The 17,105-nt window shown below is 42.8% G+C and overlaps 1 protein-coding gene across 1 annotated transcript in view; it reads left to right on the top strand.

The window, feature by feature from the left end:
• Window positions 1–17,105, top strand: part of GRID1 (glutamate ionotropic receptor delta type subunit 1) — a 786,921-nt gene that overhangs the window by 633,922 nt on the left and 135,894 nt on the right. The window contains exons 9-11 of the mRNA XM_023226082.3: window positions 11,005–11,106; window positions 12,555–12,752; window positions 16,272–16,596. Of these exons, the coding sequence (XP_023081850.1) occupies window positions 11,005–11,106; window positions 12,555–12,752; window positions 16,272–16,596 (625 nt within the window). The remainder of the gene's footprint in view (window positions 1–11,004; window positions 11,107–12,554; window positions 12,753–16,271; window positions 16,597–17,105) is intronic.

The following is a 17,105-nucleotide window of genomic DNA, read 5'->3' as shown; positions in this document are numbered from 1 at the left end:
AGGAGATACCGTATTATTAATAACAATAACTAATATCTGATGGAACTTGAAACACATGAAGACACTTGAGCCCAGAGAACAAATATGACCAGTTCATACTTTGCCAAAGGTTTCCAGGCTCATCTGTGGAAGAAACAGTATTCCAGCCTGGCTTGTCCCGCTATAGAGAATGCCTTTGCTGGAACTTGCAGTTTATTTAGAGAGAAAAAGCCAATACACCTGAAACAATTAAAGAGAGGTACAAAATCAACATTACAGTCATTAGCTAGACTGCACTGCAGTTTCAAAATGAAAATTGCTTTATTGTTTTTCTTCTGATTATAAAAACAATGCTTCCTCTCAGTAAAACAATTCTAACTGTATAGGACTGTGGAGTGCAAGAGACGAATATTCCCTATAATCCCATTGCTCCACCCAATGCCAGAAACAGCTACTTATAACTACCTTTGAGCTTAGGCTTATATGTGCACCATCTCACAAAAAGAAATAAGCTTTTGAAAAGTTGGATCACATTGTATGCAATGTTATGTAATCTAATTTCCCCCCCCACACACACACCATGGAACTATTTGCAGTTAAAACTGTACTTATATTCTTCCTAAACTCGTATAATGATGCATCTAGTTCTTTGAGATTGATAATATTTTGGCCATTTGATACCATCTAGCTCCATGTAATTAAAGCACAGTCACCTGAGAATACTACAATTGATCGTAATGTTATTTTTGTTTTGTTTTGTTTCGTTTTGAGTTGAAGTCTTATTCTGTCACCCAGGCTTGAGTACAGTGGCTCAATCATGGCTCACTGGAGCCTGGAACTCCTGGGCTCAAGTGATCCTCCCACCTCAACTTCCTGAGTATCTGGGAATACAGGCACATGACACAATGCCTGGCTGTTTTTTATTTGTTTATTTTTAGAGATGGAGTCGTGCTATGTTGCCTGGGTTGGTCTCAATCTCCTGGGCTCAAGTGATTCTCTTGCCTTAGCCTCACAAGTTGTCAGGATTATAGGCATGAGCCACTGTGACCATCTATAATGTTATTTTGGCAATCATTTTCTCTCATCATCCTTACCAATAGGTCATAGTTGAGTCACATGACAGGTTAGTGCCACTACCTACCTCCTCAGCACATGGCCCATCATTTAAAAAATCATTGTGTGTGTGTGTGTGTGTGTGTATGGCACGTATTTGTATCTAAATAAACCATATATATATTTAGATACAAGTATATGATATATATATAATGATTTTATATATAATGATTTCAAATGGCTGGATTTATTGCACATACTTTATCTAAATAAACCATATGGTTTATTTAGTATGTGCAATAAATCTATCCATTTGAGGTATACAGTGTTTGATCAGCTCTGACAAATATATATGGTAACGTAGGCACCAGGCCATTCAAAATATAGAACACTTTCATTACCCCAAATGTCCCACCTTCCTCTTTGCATTTGATACCCTTCTACCATTACCACCTCCAGACAAACATTGATCTGTTTTCAGTACCTGTAATATTGCCTTCTCGAGAATGCCATATTAACAGCACCGTAAATCACACAGTCTCCTATGTCTGGCTTCATTCACTTGGCGTAAGGCTTTTGAGCTTTATCCATGTTGTTGTGTGTGTCAGTTGCTTGTTGCTTTTTATTGCTGAGTAGTACTCTGTTGTGTAAATATCCCACACTTTGTTTATCTATTCACCAGCTGATCCACATTTGGAGAGTTTCAATTTTTTGGCTATTATGAATAAAGCTTCTATGAACATTCACATATGGACCTTTGTATGGACATGGTTTACATCCCCCTTATGTAATGTCTAGAAGTGGAATCGCTGAGCTTAACATTGTATGTTTAACTTTATAGGAAATTGCCAAAGTGTCTTCCAATGTGGCTGCAGAATTTACCTGCCAGATTCTCAGTGACACTTGGTAACATCAGTCTTTGATTTTAGCCATTTGAGTGAGATTTAGTGTACTGCCTTGTCACCTTACTTTGCATTTCCCTGATGACTCATGATGTGGAGCATATATGTTTTCATGTGCATATTGGCCTATCATATGTCTTTCTTATTGGAAAAATAAGTCCTTTCTCTATTTTTTAAAATGAGTTGTTTGTGAGTTTTCTTTATGTGTACTTGATATATATCCTTTATTGGGTACACACATGTTTGATATTTTTCCTATAACTTTTGGATGGTACTTACATTTTTCTTTTTCCTGCTCCATCCAGTGGAGGTTTGATGGAGAAGGGCTGATGAGTAGATGTGGCCTCCCTTGAGTCTAGGGCCCAGGGATCCTGACTGTTAAAGACCAACACTTGATCTTTAAGATTGTTAAAATACCAGGGTTTTTTCTTCTTACTCACTTTTATAACTACCACCTGCTTTTGCTCCATGCTCTGCCATAGAGCAGAAACACTTCTTGCATCCTGTCTCTACTTGGAGGGGTTTCATACCATTTGAAATTCAGTTCAAAGGGTGGTTTTGTGATTGCAAGTGTCTTATAGGCTAACTTTATATATATGTATGGTTAGTTGATTATCTGGCTTTACTGTTGTTGTTGTTCCCAAATCCTCTTGCTCCTTTCTATGTCTTAAGCAGAAGTGGAACTGCCTGCCTCCATCCTTGCTCTTAATATGACAAAAGACTCCATTGACAGCATTATTAGAGTTGGTCGGTCCTTTTATCCTGTGTGAGCCCACTGAGACCTTTGTGGCCTGGGCTTTAAGGTAGTGGAAGCTAGAGCTTGAGCATTTCCTTTGCCTTCATTATGAGTGATCTCTTGCCAGTGCAGAAGGCATTTCTGCTAGTTTTCATTGTCTTTCTCTCCAGCACCACTGGGAAGTATCTTTTCCTCATCCTTGCTAAAGGTTTTTCAAAAGCCCCTGTATATGATAGCCCTCCTGTCCATTTCACTCTTCTTTTAGTTTCTTACAGCTCTGTCCTCTGGACACTTAACACACGTCCTTCTAGGACTTGTTTTTAAGATAGTGTGTCTTTCACACCAAAATCTCAATTCCTTGTGCAAATGGTCCTAACTGAGATGGATACTCTCAATTCTTTCCATCTTAGAGAGTGATAATCACTCCTTCCTATTCACATGCCTGAGATATTCAAGAGTGGTCCTAGCCCCTTCCTCATGGGTGTATTAATTCGGCTCTGACTGCCAACTCCTGTGACTCATACCCTCCAAGGCCCAGGTTCATTAGCTCTGATATGCTGGCATTCCCAAAATGAACTCTCAAGTTATACCTTACTTCGGGAATCCTGGCTACCAATATTAATATTCTACCCTCAGATGTTCACAGTCTCCTTCCAAGGTGCTGTGTTTGTATCTAAACATGTTGTTCCTGCATTTAGCTGAAGGTTAAGACTTGCAATGGATTATCTGATATCAGTGCTGGCCGAATGTCCATTTCAAGCTGATTCAAGATAGTGAGTTCTGTTTCACCTTACCCTTATTTAAGGCTGTGATCCTTTGAAACATACTCTGAGCCCATTTGCTTTCCAATAAAAGTAAACAAAGAAAAAAAACCCTAAAAGATGACTCATTGTTTTAGAAAAGCCCATACACTGACATAATGACAGACCCACTATGGCCATCATCACTGAGGCTGGGGCCATCTGCACTCAGATCATGGCAGTCGCTGGTTGATGAGAACACAGCTCTTATGGGATTTCAGATGTGGTTGTGAGGTCTGATAGATATGGCCATAAAATCTTCACCTCTTGCTTTCCAATACTACCTTGAGACAAGCTTACCAACAAAGTATTTGTCACTGAGCTGTAAAATTGTGACTTATTGATCCATTGTCTTATTGGATATTATTAAACATGAGATTTGGGGTTATTTCCTTCCTTCCTTCCTTTCTTCCTTCCTTCCTTTCTTCCTCCTTCTTCCTTCTCTCCCTTCCTTTCTCCCTCTCTCCCTTCCTCCCTCCCTCGTTCTCTCCTTCCTTCCTCCCTCCCTCCTTCTTCTTTCCTTCCTCCTCTCCTTCCTTCCTTCCTTCCTTCGTTCCCTCCCTCTCTCATTCCTTTCCTCTGTCCTTCCCTCTCTCCTTCCTTCCTTTCTCCCTCCTTCCTTCCCTCCCTCCCTCTCTCCTTCCTTCCTTCCTTCTCTCGTTCCCTCCCTCCTTTTCTCCCTCTCTCCCTTCTTTGCTCTCTCCCTCCTTCCCTCCCTCCTGCCTTCTGTCCTTCCTTCCTTCTCTTGCTTCCTCCCTTTCCCTCCTTCCCTCCCTCCATCCTTCTCTCCTTCCTTCCTTCCTTCCTTCCTTCCTTCCTTCCTTCCTTCCTTCCCTCCTTCCTTTCTTCCTTCCCTCGCTCCCTCCCTCCCTTTCTCCCTCTCTCTCTTCTTCACTCCCTCCCTTCTTCCCTCCCTCCTGCCTTGACTCCTTCCTTCCTTCTCTTGCTTCCTCCCTTTCCTTCCTTTCCCCCTTCCTTCCTTCCTTCCTTCCCTCCCTCCCTCCCTCCCTCCTTCCCACTTTCCTTCTTTCCTCGCTTCCTCTGTCCTTCCCTTTGCAGGAATATACAATGCTCTCTGTATGAAATTGGTTATATTCTGTCCCTGGGCTGTAAAACAGTTAGATTGCACCTCTTTCTATCCTCCCTCCCCATGAAAAGAGAATGACACTTTAAGACACCTTTATAACTAGTCTACAGAACATGAAGCCCAATCTTCCAAAGGACACTTGTCCCATTTAGGGTTAATAGCCCTGCATTTATTAAGGACAGGGCCACAAAGTCCCAAATCCCCACATCTTACAACTCAGAAACACTAACTTGAAGAACAGCCCGGTTGACTTGGGAAATATATTTTCCTGAGACCAGTGATTTGTGAAATATATTCTCCAATTGGCTGATCTCTTGCACAGTTGTTTGTCATAATCAGATTTTGAGGCCATATATCTCCTTTCAAGTGATGATTGTGCTGTAACCTCTGGCTCCATCCACATTTCTGGTTTGGGTAGAGCAGATCTCAGCAATGAATGAAAACCGTAGCTGTCTTATCAAATAGCAGCAGTACTTGTTTTGTTTAACAGTGCTGGAAATTAGTTTTTGAGGCACTGATCTTGACAGGTCAGCTGTCAAAAGTGGGTGTCTGTGGCCATAAATTCATCAATCCTGTAAACAAAATTCTGTCTGCAAAATACAAGGGGAAGTCAGAGTAGACACACTTAGGTACAAATGAAATGGTCTGGAGCTGTATGACTAAGTGTCGGGACTTCTTTGGGTAAAAGGTTTTTCTGGCTTCCCATTTATCAAGTCCATCGGCTTCATTTGGCTTTTATTGACTGAAACATTTTCTTGAGCATTCGGAGTGGGGAGCGCCAGACACCCTCAGGATGGAGGTGGGATGCAAGTCTGTTCTGATCTTGGTTGACTACAGGGCTGGTAATCCATTTAAAGCCTTCATTTACTTAAAAATATTCCACTGGATTATTTCATGTGAACCGTGCTTTTCTATGTTCTGGCCTTATATTTTGGATCACAGACGGATGGCCTTGCCCAGAAATGGTGGAGGTTTACCACTGTTGTCTTAAGATTTGGGCAAGAGCACATGGTTTTGTGGAAATGGGGAGATTCACTCAGCTTGGAGCACTTGGCTTCTGTCTGATATGAGGGAATAATAAACTTTCCTACTCAATATGAAGGATCCTGAATCCTGGAACATAGTTGCACTTTGATGTGTTTGAAAGGCAGAATTTTGATTTTTTGCTTTGAAGTATTTTTTTCTTGCTTTGCCAGGGTACAGGATGCCTAAAGGCTAGGGAGAAAGAGAAGTCTGTATTAAAGCAGAACAAAACAAAACAAAAATACTTTTTAAGTCCTAACCACTTTTAGATGAAGAGATAAGCATGATAATAGGCTTGGAAGAATTTTTTTTCCTTCATGAAATTCCATTTTAATTTACATGGCCTTCTCGTATTAAGATTGTCTGAATATTAACTAAAATGATTTGGAGCTGCTCCTCTTTCTCAGTGGAGAAAGATTACTTGGATTGCTTATCTTCATAGATCTGGGCCTCAGCTGTGGCCACTTCCTATCTCCCAACCCAACAGTTTACAGAGCTCCCACCATCTTGGAGAGATCCTAGAATATGAGAAGCTGTGCTGGTCAAACTAGCCATATGCCCCTTCATGATGAAGCACCCCTAGACCAAAATTCCTTAGAGCCAAATCACTGATTTATTGGGTTCTGACTCTCAGATTGGCCTTGACATATTGACAGGTAATTTGACTCCAGTTGCTCCCCCATCATGCAGTTTTCAGTCGTACAAGTGCATGTGATAGGATATTGCTCAATCATCTATGCTAGTTATTTTTATCAAAAGCTTATTTTACTTCCTATTAGTGAAAATCTTGTTAAAATCAGGAAGAGGGTAAAGAAGGTAGTAATGATTACTTGTAATTCCATCACCTATGTGTAACACACATATCCATGTATCACATTTTAATGTATCTTCTCCCATTTTTACCACTGCTTTAAAGAAAAACATAATTGAGGTCATATTGTATGCAGTCTTATATCCTGGTTCTTTACTTTGTGATTTTTAATTAAGCTATTTTATAATAGACTATTTCAAAGTTATTTTCTTCTTTGAACAGCCCCTCAATTTGATAGGCAAGGAAGATTTTTATTTCCCATTTCATAGATAAGAAAATAGAATCGGCTGGGCACAGTGGCCCATGCCTGTAATCCCAACATTTTGGGAGGCTGAGGTCAGTGGATCTCTTGAGCCCAGAAGTTTGAGACCAGCCTGAGCAACATGGCACAACCTCATCTCTACAAAAAATACAGAAAAATTTGCAGGATGTAGTGGTATACTCCTGTAGTCCTAGCTACTTGGAAGGCTGAGGTGGGAGGATCACTTGAGCCCAGGAGGCAGAGGATGCAGTGAGCCATGATCATACCACTGCATTCTATCCTGGACAACAGAGTGAGATCCTGTCTAAAAAAAAGAAAAGAAAAGAAAATGATGGAATCTCAGTAAAGTGTACTTTATTGAAAAAATATTTGTTGACTCTTTCTATGTTTCAAGCACTGTGCTGTCAAGTGCTGTCTGAGGTCACTCACATAAGTGGTGACAACAACTAGAGCATAGGTCTACTGACTCATGAACGTCTGCTAAGTTCACACCTCCAAGTTCCCGTCTTCTTCCTCAGTTACAGAAGTTAATGTTGGAGAGGAGAGCCTGGAATTCAAGGCAAGGTTGGAGACCCTGAGATAGGAATGAGAAAGGCCAGGTCCAGCCCAGGAGCCTGAGGCTCTAGACAGCTTATGAAGACAGGGTTTTGACCCCAGAGAACATGGCAAGAAACCCCAATGCCACAGCTGACTTACTGACTTAGGCCAAGAGTAGAAGGAACTGGAGATCTTTCTATTTCATTTCTATTGCAGATTTGCATAAATCATGGATATTAGGCTGAACATTCATTAGTGGTGATAAATGTGTCATTCTAATGTTATATCTTAACAATGGGAAAAACTGGGTATCGATCTATTGACATTCTCTGCACAGCATCTACAACTTTTCTGTAAATCTAAAACTATTCTAAAGTGAAATCTCATTTCAACAAACAAGTAAGAGTTTACCAGACCCAGAAGAAGAGAAAGGTCATTCCAGGCAGAAAGAAACCAGATACAAATATCAGGAGGGAATGTGGTGTGCCTGAGAAAGGAGGAGGAATTTTGGGGATTATAGTATACCATAACTACATAAACTAAAGTGAGGTTGAGAGTCAGGATTGGCTCTGGATGAGGAAGGCTTTTCTTTTAGGCCAAGTTTAAAAGTCTTAGGATTTATTCTGTAGGAAAAAGGAATTCATTAGAATATTTTAATTAATATAGTTCATATTTGAGTTTATTTGTTGTAAGGGTACCCTCTTGCCTATTGAAGGATGAGCTGTAAGAGAGAGAGGTTGAGAGTAATGAAACCAATGAGAAAGCTGTTGCAAAGATCTAGGGGGACTGAGGTGGTGCCTCCTAGAGCCAAGCAGTGGGCCAGAAGTAGAGAATGATGTTCAGGGCTTCATCCCAACTGTTTCTTCCTGCCTCCATCCTCCATTCTAATTTCTGATTACAATCCCAGTAGAAAGACAGAGAAGGCCTTCTTGATCAAGATGCACAGAGCCCCATTCCAAACACTCACTCAAGCCAAGACAGTAGAGAATTAAGATGCCCCTTCACTGTGCCAGGAAGGTTTGGCAGCAGATGTTAGGCAAAAGGGTCCTGGTGCAAGATAGAGTATGGAGTGTCTGGAATGGTTGCATCATCATTAAGACAAGATGGCTTCTGTTATGACTCTATGAGCCATTGGGGTGGTCAAGAAGACCTCTACAACTCCACCCACACCCAGGAGAAGTAGCAGTATACACATCAGGGCTAAGCAGCTCCAGCATCTGGGCTAAGCAGTGTAGTGCAGATGCAGGCACCCCAAATAAATATCCACTCCTGCCCCAGTGAGTCCATGGTAGAACATCCAAAGAATAGGGGCAATCAACCCCTTGTCCCCATTTGTCTGAATTTGTCCTCTTCCCACTGACAAGCATTTTAATCCAGCTGTAGGAATCGATTCTGCATCTTCATGCAATTTCTTCCTTTCCTTTCCTTTCCTTTCCTTTCCTTTCCTTTCCTTTCCTTTCCTTTCCTTCCCTTTCCTTTCCTTTCCTCTCTCAATCTCCCCCCCTTTCTTTCTGTATTTCTTTCCCTTCCTTCCTTCCTTCCTTCCTTCCTTCCTTCCTTCCTTCCTTCCTTCCTTCCTTCCTTCCTCCCTTCCTTCTTTGGCAGGATCTCACTCTGTTGCCCAGGCTGGAATGCAGTGGCACAATTACGGCTCTCTGCAGTCTTGACCTCCTGGTCTCAATTGAACCTCCCACCTCAACCTCCCAAGTAGCTGGGACTACAGGTGTATGCCACCACACCTGGCTAATTTATTTTTATTTTTTATAGAGGCAGTATTTCACCATATTGCCCAGACTGATTTTGAATTCCTAGACTCAAGTGATCCACCCGCCTTGGCCTCCCAAAGTGCTGGGATTGCAGGCATAAGCCACAGCTCCCAACCTATTTCTTAAGATCCAATGGAGAAATAGCCATGATTTTTGCTTTTTTTTTTTTTTTAAACTGTATCATTACCCAAAGTGTGGTATATTGGTATCTTCAAGGTCTTTAAGCTGAATTTTGGGTAGATCTTCATTTGTTCTTTATCTCAATGCCCCCAAATTAATTAGTGGTGGTGGTGGTGGGTGGTTCTTCAGGGTACATGGCCATGTTTTTTACTAATTTATTTATTCATCACACCAAGGCATCCTATTATTTAGAATGGAGTGGGTCTTGTTGGGCATCATGTCCAAGGTGACAACAGGAAATTCCAGGTTTCTGTAAAACTGACTCTAGAACTCCATCTCTTATTCTGATGGTTTTACTTTATATCTCAGAGTTGTTGTCTCTTCCAGGAGGAATGGCCCCTCAGGTTCTATGGCCTTATAGTCAGGGCTCAGTGTGCAGACGCTGCTGCAGATGTCAGAACCATGGGAAATGCTGAGAGAGTAGAAGCATTCTTAAGTGGAACAGTTGGTGGTTCCTTCAGGGCTCCCAGTAGCACTTTTCTACTGGGGTTCTTCTTCTCTTCAGGTTAACTAGGGGATCTTATGGATTTTTCCCTGATAACAGTATATACTGCCTGTGGCAGTTTGACCCTTTAGCCCCCTGCTATTTAAATGGTGGTCCATGGATTAGCAGCAGCAGCAGCAGCAGCATCACCTGGGAACTTGTTAGACATGAATAATCTCAGGCGCCAGAATCACAAAGTGCATAGAAACTCCCTGGGCCATTTGTGTGGATATCATAGTTTGAGCATCATGGCTTTAATCAACAACAGTGGTTCACAATTCTGGCTGTGCATTAGAATCACCTGGGGAGCTAAAATATTCATCTCTAGTACACTACAGACCAATTACATAAGAGTCTCTGGGGGTAGGACCCAACTTTCAGTACCTTTTATTATAAAGCCCCCCTGAAGAGATACTAATATGCAGCCAAGTTGGAGGGCCAGTGACCTAGAAGAGCAGGGGTTTTCAACCTTGGCTGCAGTATCAGGAGCACTCGGGAGGCATTAACTTCCTATGCTCAGGCCCTGAGATCCTGATTTAGTTGACTTGAGATGGGGCTGGGTATCTGCATTTTGTTATGTCTTCTCCATTAATAGTTGAGAATCATTTCCCAGACAAAAGTTTTGTCATTGTATAGACCCTGCAAGGATACAGGGAGGGAAAGCAGTCTCATGAACAACTGTGTCTCCTCATTGTTTCTGAGCCAAGGTAGGTTCTCCGTGACCACCTTAGGATGACTGTCAGAGATGCATCTGGCTATTGGGTACACTCTGCAGGCTTAGGAGAATGTAGCAGACTCAGAGCACATTTACCCTGCCATTAGCCTCTACCTGCCTATCAAGGAAAATGAAGCAGCTGACACCACAGTGAAAACAGGCAGGAAGCTCTTGACCCTGCTTGCCATAGGCACCGGGGTGCAAGGCAAGCTGTGCACTTGAGTGTTTGCTACTTGCTTTACTGCTGAGCCTCATCCTACCCATGGAGGGAGCAATGGCTGAACTCAAGGGCCTTGTGGCCTGGGCAAGCCAAAGGAATAATTAAACAAAGAGGGTATTTTGCAGGCATCACAGTGACATGGCCTCTGTGGGTGAACAGAATAAAACTGGACATAAACATTTGTTTTAGAGACAAGTTCTCACCAGTTGGTTCCATTTTAGGGCTGTGCTGAGCTCTAGAGATCCAGGCAAGCTGAAGGAGGACATGTAACTCTGCTTACCATATGTCTATTGTTTTTAGGGTTTTAAAATGGCTCTGGGTCTCTGGGAACTCCAGGGGACTGCTGTTACCCTACCTGCCTAATTCAGGCTCCCAGTGTAGGAGCCGAGGTCCTAAGGTGTGCATAGGTGCCAGTTCCATCCCTCATAATCTTTATTTCTCCTTCACAGTTGGCAACGTGGGACTCAGAGAAGGGCTTGAATGGCAGCTTGCAAGAGAGGCCCATGGGCAGCCGCCTCCAAGGATTGACTCTCAAAGTGGTGACTGTCTTGGTAGGATCATGGGGACATTCTGGGAGCTACACCATCCAGGCTGTTGAATCAGAGGCTGCTTTCTGTTTAATGCTGGGTTTTGGGAGAAGAGAATCTTGAGGAGTGTTGTGAGCTTTCATAAGGCCTTTCATTTAACTAATTGTGTGAATAATGAAAGGAAGAGTGAGATTGATGTTTCTGCCCCAGGACCTCTGTGCTTTCCATAGGAAGTCCCTGAGCTGCTCTAGAAAAGGACTTCTCATCCATAGCCTCCTCTGAGGACCAGAGGGGGCCCAGCTGCTCCCCTTGTTCTTGGATGTAAACTGGATCTTGACCCACTACTGGTCCTTAGGAGAGGTGTTCTGGTAGCCAGAACCCCAAGATAGATGCTGGAGGAGGACATTTCCTAGCACCCAACACTACTGATGGGCTCATGTGACACAAGTTCAGAATGAAGACCATTTGGTAGTTGCAACTTTTCTGCATGGGTATCCTGGAATCATAGACTTTTGCATTTGTAAGAGACCTTAAAAGCATCTTCCTTTCAATTGCTTTTTTCACATTTTTATAAAAACTGCAAGAGATGTTATAGATTTGCCTCTTACTGACTGGGTCACACATGCCCAAATGTCCCTTCTGTCCCAGCAGACACTAGCATTCCCTTGGCTCAGAAATCTTTGGCAGCAGTATTTGTGCATTCCCTGTTTGCACACCACAAACAAGCTTTACACCCTATTTCCCAACACAACTAAATTAATGAGCTATACTCCCTGGAACTGTTTGCCAAAGGCCCCTTGTTCAGTTTCACACAAGAAGGAAGGGGAATGGTGGTGAGCGCTGAGGCATTTTTCAGATGACCACCTCGCTCACATGTGGCATAGCACAACATGTGCAGGTGTGAGCATGGCATGGCTTTGAACTCGGAACTCTGGGTTTGAATTTTATCTTACCCTTTGGCTTCTGGTCTGGCCTTGGCCAGTTAATCCATATCCACTTTCTAGTATTGCCAGTAGACATAATGCTTTTTCTCTCAACCTAATGTCACAGAACTTTATCCCCACTTATTATCCTGGATGAGAAGTTTCATGTTTCTTATGTGGGCCTCGTATAATTTTGGCATATTCTAAGGACAGGGTCCTAACTCTGCATGGATGTTACAAATGGAGGAAGGAAAACAAACCATATTATTCAGGGAAGTAGGGGTTGGAGCAGAGCCTGGGATAACATAACATAAGACAAATGAATCTCCCCTCCTCTGTATGGACCTACTGATTGGAGTGATCATCCTGTGCACTGTTCCTTGAGTGTCCATACACGGCTTTTAGAAAAGGGCAGGTAAGTTGAGCCTCCAGTCCTAAATTGGGGAACTGCAAATGTTCTAATCACATCTTTCTCTCTAACAATACACTCAAGATATGTGTTAATGAACCTGTTATTTAATTGGAGAACCTTCATTCTGTTGTCCTCAGGAAGAGCCTTTCGTGATGGTGGCTGAGAACATTCTAGGACAGCCCAAGCGCTACAAAGGGTTCTCCATAGATGTCCTGGATGCACTGGCCAAGGCTCTGGGCTTCAAATATGAGATTTATCAAGCCCCTGATGGCAGGTATGGTCACCAGCTCCATAACACCTCCTGGAACGGGATGATCGGGGAGCTCATCAGCAAGGTAGGTCCCCACAGCAGATCCAGGGGGAGGGGCACCCTAGTCTTCCTCTGGGGTAATATCTAAACTTGACCAATTGCACCGTGGAAACCTTGGGACCAGCTAAACAGACCACAGTTACCATTCTCCACACGCAAAGGCTCTTTTGTCCTCAAATCCCCTGCTACATCCATTTCTGCTCTTGTATCTCCTCATCCCTGACACTCTGTGTTACCTCCCTGCCCACTTATGTCATTCATTTGAAGTCTATCATCCACTGTGCCTACTCTGTAGCACACCTTTCAGGGAACCACCCCACATTTAGGGTGAAGCAGAAACCTAGTTCCCACCAGGGGTACTGGTGAGTGCTCATTCTCCTATCCCTCATAGACCACAGGTAGGATATGCATACACATGTGTGTGTCTACATTGCTATGTGTGGATGGTGTGGCATCCTGCAGGTCCTCATACTCATTTAAATCATACTCTTCTTCCCTCCCGTGGAAACTGCATCCTCATTGAAACTCATGGCATGAGGCCACTTACCATGTCCCCCTTCTTGTCATCTCATGACCCTGGGTCGTTTCCCCATGATCATTGATCGTGATGGCATCTGACTCAAGTCCTCCATCTCCATTATTCCTCCTGCCACCATTCTGACAACTTCTTACATCCCTGTAGACAACTCTGGACTCCCAGTACTTTGACACCCTCGCCTCCAGGGAGCTTTGCTGTGCTGCACTCCATTGTTCACCCCCATGCATCTTGTTAGCATCTTACATGTCACCATCACTAGCCCACTGCATGACCACAACAAGTTGTCCTTCTGACTCTTTTGAACCTTTACTCTGACAGCAAAGGCCCTTTGCTTTTTAAATCAGACACTAGGCTTGTCATTCCTCTGATTTCTATTAATCTTTTTAAGAAACAGCTTTACTGTGATAAATTCACATACTATAAAATTTACCCATTTTAGATATACAACTCAATGATTTTTAGTAAAGGTACTGGGTTGTGCAACCTTCATTATAATCTAGTTTTAGAATACTTCCGTCAACCCATTGAGATCTTTCATACCTACTTATAGTTAATGCTATTCCTACCCCCAGCCCTAGGCAACCATTAATCTACTTTGTATCTCATAGAGTTGCTTCAGTGAACATTTTGTATACAAGATGTGGTCTTTTGTGTCATACAAGATGTGGTCTTTTGTGTCTGGTTCTTTCCACGTAGTGTGTGTATTTGAGGTGCATCTTTCTCTGCGGCTTCTGTGCCTTTCTGATACTGCATCCTCCATGGGTGGCCAGATAAATCCCTCCTCCCTTCATCCCTTGTGACTCCCACTGTTCTTGACTTTTTTCTTGCACCCTAAGCCTGAATGGATTCTATTGTCTATCCTCTTCACTCAGAAATCCAGGTTGCTGCACTCAATTAGAGAAGGAAATTACGAATCTGTCCAGATTGCTGTAGAAACCCTGTGTGGTCTCCAGAATCAGCTGGGCCCTTCAGTACTGCCAAAATCTTTTAACTTGTCCTCTGTTGGGCTCCTTGGCTATGTCTCTCAGAGACTGTTTAAAAAGTTTACCTTTCTTCTTGAGCTACCTAAGAATCTTCTATCCTTCCCAACTAAAAAAATAAATGAGGCCGGGCACGGTGGCTCAAGCCTGTAATCCCAGCACTTTGGGAGGCCGAGACGGGTGGATCACGAGGTCAGGAGATCGAGACCATCCTGGCTAACACCGTGAAACCCCGTCTCTACTAAAAAATACAAAAAAAAAAACCTAGCTGGGCGAGGTGGCGGGTGCCTGTAGTCCCAGCTACTCGGGAGGCTGAGGCAGGAGAATGGCGTAAACCCGGGAGGCGGAGCTTGCAGTGAGCTGAGATCTGGCCACTGCACTCCAGCCTGGGAGATAGAGCGAGACTCCATCTCAAAAAATAAATAAATAAATAAATAAATAAATAAATAAATAAATAAATAAATAATTGCACTTCTATATTGGGGAAATAAACTGAGACTTTGGGGCATAAAATTGTACTTCTAATGCCTATGAAATTTACATCTACAGGCACCTGCCATCTCCCACAGAAGGGAGTGTCCCCTGTCCCCTGTCAGTCTCTCCCACTGTCACAGGACAACCCCTCCACCTGTGTCATGAGTTGATTCCTTTGTGCCTCCTTCGAACCTTGCTCCATAAATTAGTTTACCTTCATTCTGTGTTATAAGCCTATCCTGCTCCACTAAATTTCTTTTTAAGCCCTTAAATATGCTCCAAACTTTCCTAATCCTAAAAATAGTCCCCAGATGTTGGGATTTTTAGAAGAGAGGCAAGAACCAGAGATGCCAGTGTGACAAGTGTAAGAGGAGGGTGTTGATAGGGTCACCTCCATATTTTGTCTTTACTCAAGGTATAGTATTAAATTTCAGTTTAGGACATGAGTATATCTGTCCCTAGCCCACATATTAAACCTTAAAAAAATCCTTCCATGTGTGTTTCCCCAACTTGAGCATGGAGGTTGAATCAGTTGTCACTATTGGTCATTCTAAAAGAAACCAGTTCTGCTGATGCCTCCCACTTGGAGGGCCAAGAGCCCAGATCATTATGACGTCTGCCTTTCAGTGCTCTTGTGACTAAAGGAGGACTCTAGGCCCCATTGTCACCTGGCATCTACCCATCCAGAAATGAAGCTTGTGATCGCCCCAAACTTGGCAGCTTCATCCTCACAATCTGGATCCATCTTAATGGCGTTTCTATCTGTTTTTGAAATGGAAGCCTATTTTGGAAGGCAAACATCTTGGGAGATAATTTTGAGGTCACAGTAGGGAACGTCCATAGAGATTCTTCACACCATGACTTTATCATGGAAGAATCAACCTGTGGGTCTGCAAGCCATGAATTAAGGGTGGGGGAAGATAGAAGTAAGTAGATGACCCCTTTATTCTTTCAGTATTTTACTCTCTGGCATAAAGTCTACATATAAAACACTCAGTGGCTAATATGTTAATGAAGTCTAACGTAGTTGTAGAACTCACCATATAACTTCTGAAGTGTTTTAGCAAAGAGAGAGATCAATGTGGGATAATAGAGTCTGAGGGGTGTGATGAAGAAATGGAGTGTGCCTCTGGTCTTAACATGTAGGGAGGATGCAGACAGGCTTAGAAGAAGATAGAAGGGCCTTCTTGGTGAAGGGTAGAGGGAAACACAGGGAAAATAAAAAGAAGATAGCTAAAGTTTGGTAGGAAAACAACAAGAAAGTGAAGATAAACTATAATTCATAGAGAAATGGAGATGCTTTACTCGTCTCTTTTCTGTAGAAGTCGTTTCCTGAAGTTTTTAAAAGAGAGAAACTTGTAAGGTGAAGGAAATAGTGACAGACAACTTAGTGTTGGATTTTCCTTACAATATTCAGACTCTCAGGGTGCCAGCTCTCAAAGCCATTCCTCTGAACAGAGCAGTTCAAAGGGCAGAAGGTGGACCTTGACCCAGGGCAGAGCCCAACAGTAAGCTGAGGACTGCCGTCTGATGAGATGGCTTTGCCTTTCAGAGAGCAGACTTGGCCATCTCTGCCATCACCATCACCCCAGAAAGGGAGAGCGTTGTGGACTTCAGCAAGCGGTACATGGACTATTCGGTGGGAATTCTAATCAAGAAACCTGAGGAGAAAATCAGCATCTTCTCCCTCTTTGCTCCATTCGATTTTGCTGTGTGGGCATGCATTGCAGCAGCCATCCCCGTGGTTGGTGTGCTGATATTTGTGTTGAACAGGATACAGGCTGTGAGAGCTCAGAGTGCTGCCCAGCCCAGGCCATCAGCTTCTGCTACTCTGCACAGTGCCATCTGGATTGTCTATGGAGCATTTGTACAGCAAGGTACCTTTCTGGTTCCCTGATCCTTGAATAGCTTTGGGGGCTTGGACGAACTTATCCATTGGCAAAGTTCTCAGGTGCATTTTACCAAAGTCATTTCAAATGCAATTTTACTTAATCTCTAGGACAGTACAAATATCATGTTGCACCCAACTTCCCTGAATAATATCAGAGATAAATTAAATGAAACAACAATAAGGAACTCAATTTCAATTCCTGATTCTCCACTTTAGATAAAATTAACTTTGGAGTTCTGCTTTGCACTTTTCTCCCCTCCTACATTAAAGTGATTGCTATGCACATGAGGTTGTCAATGAAACTGTGAATCTTGCTTAAATTTGATGACTTAATGGGAAAAAAAATCCCAATTGTGTTGCAATCATATAAGCAGTACTCCAGCCATTCTTGAGGTACAAATTCTCCTACCTTTGAGGGGTCTGAATGGCACTTCTATCCAGTAGTGAGTTATAGGATTGTGCCATTGTGACTGGAGCAACAAATTGCAAAGTTTC

Source organism: Piliocolobus tephrosceles, chromosome 9 (assembly GCF_002776525.5).
Source record: "Piliocolobus tephrosceles isolate RC106 chromosome 9, ASM277652v3, whole genome shotgun sequence".
NCBI classification, from domain to species: Eukaryota; Metazoa; Chordata; class Mammalia; order Primates; family Cercopithecidae; genus Piliocolobus; species Piliocolobus tephrosceles.
This window is presented reverse-complemented; position numbering and strand designations above follow the sequence as displayed.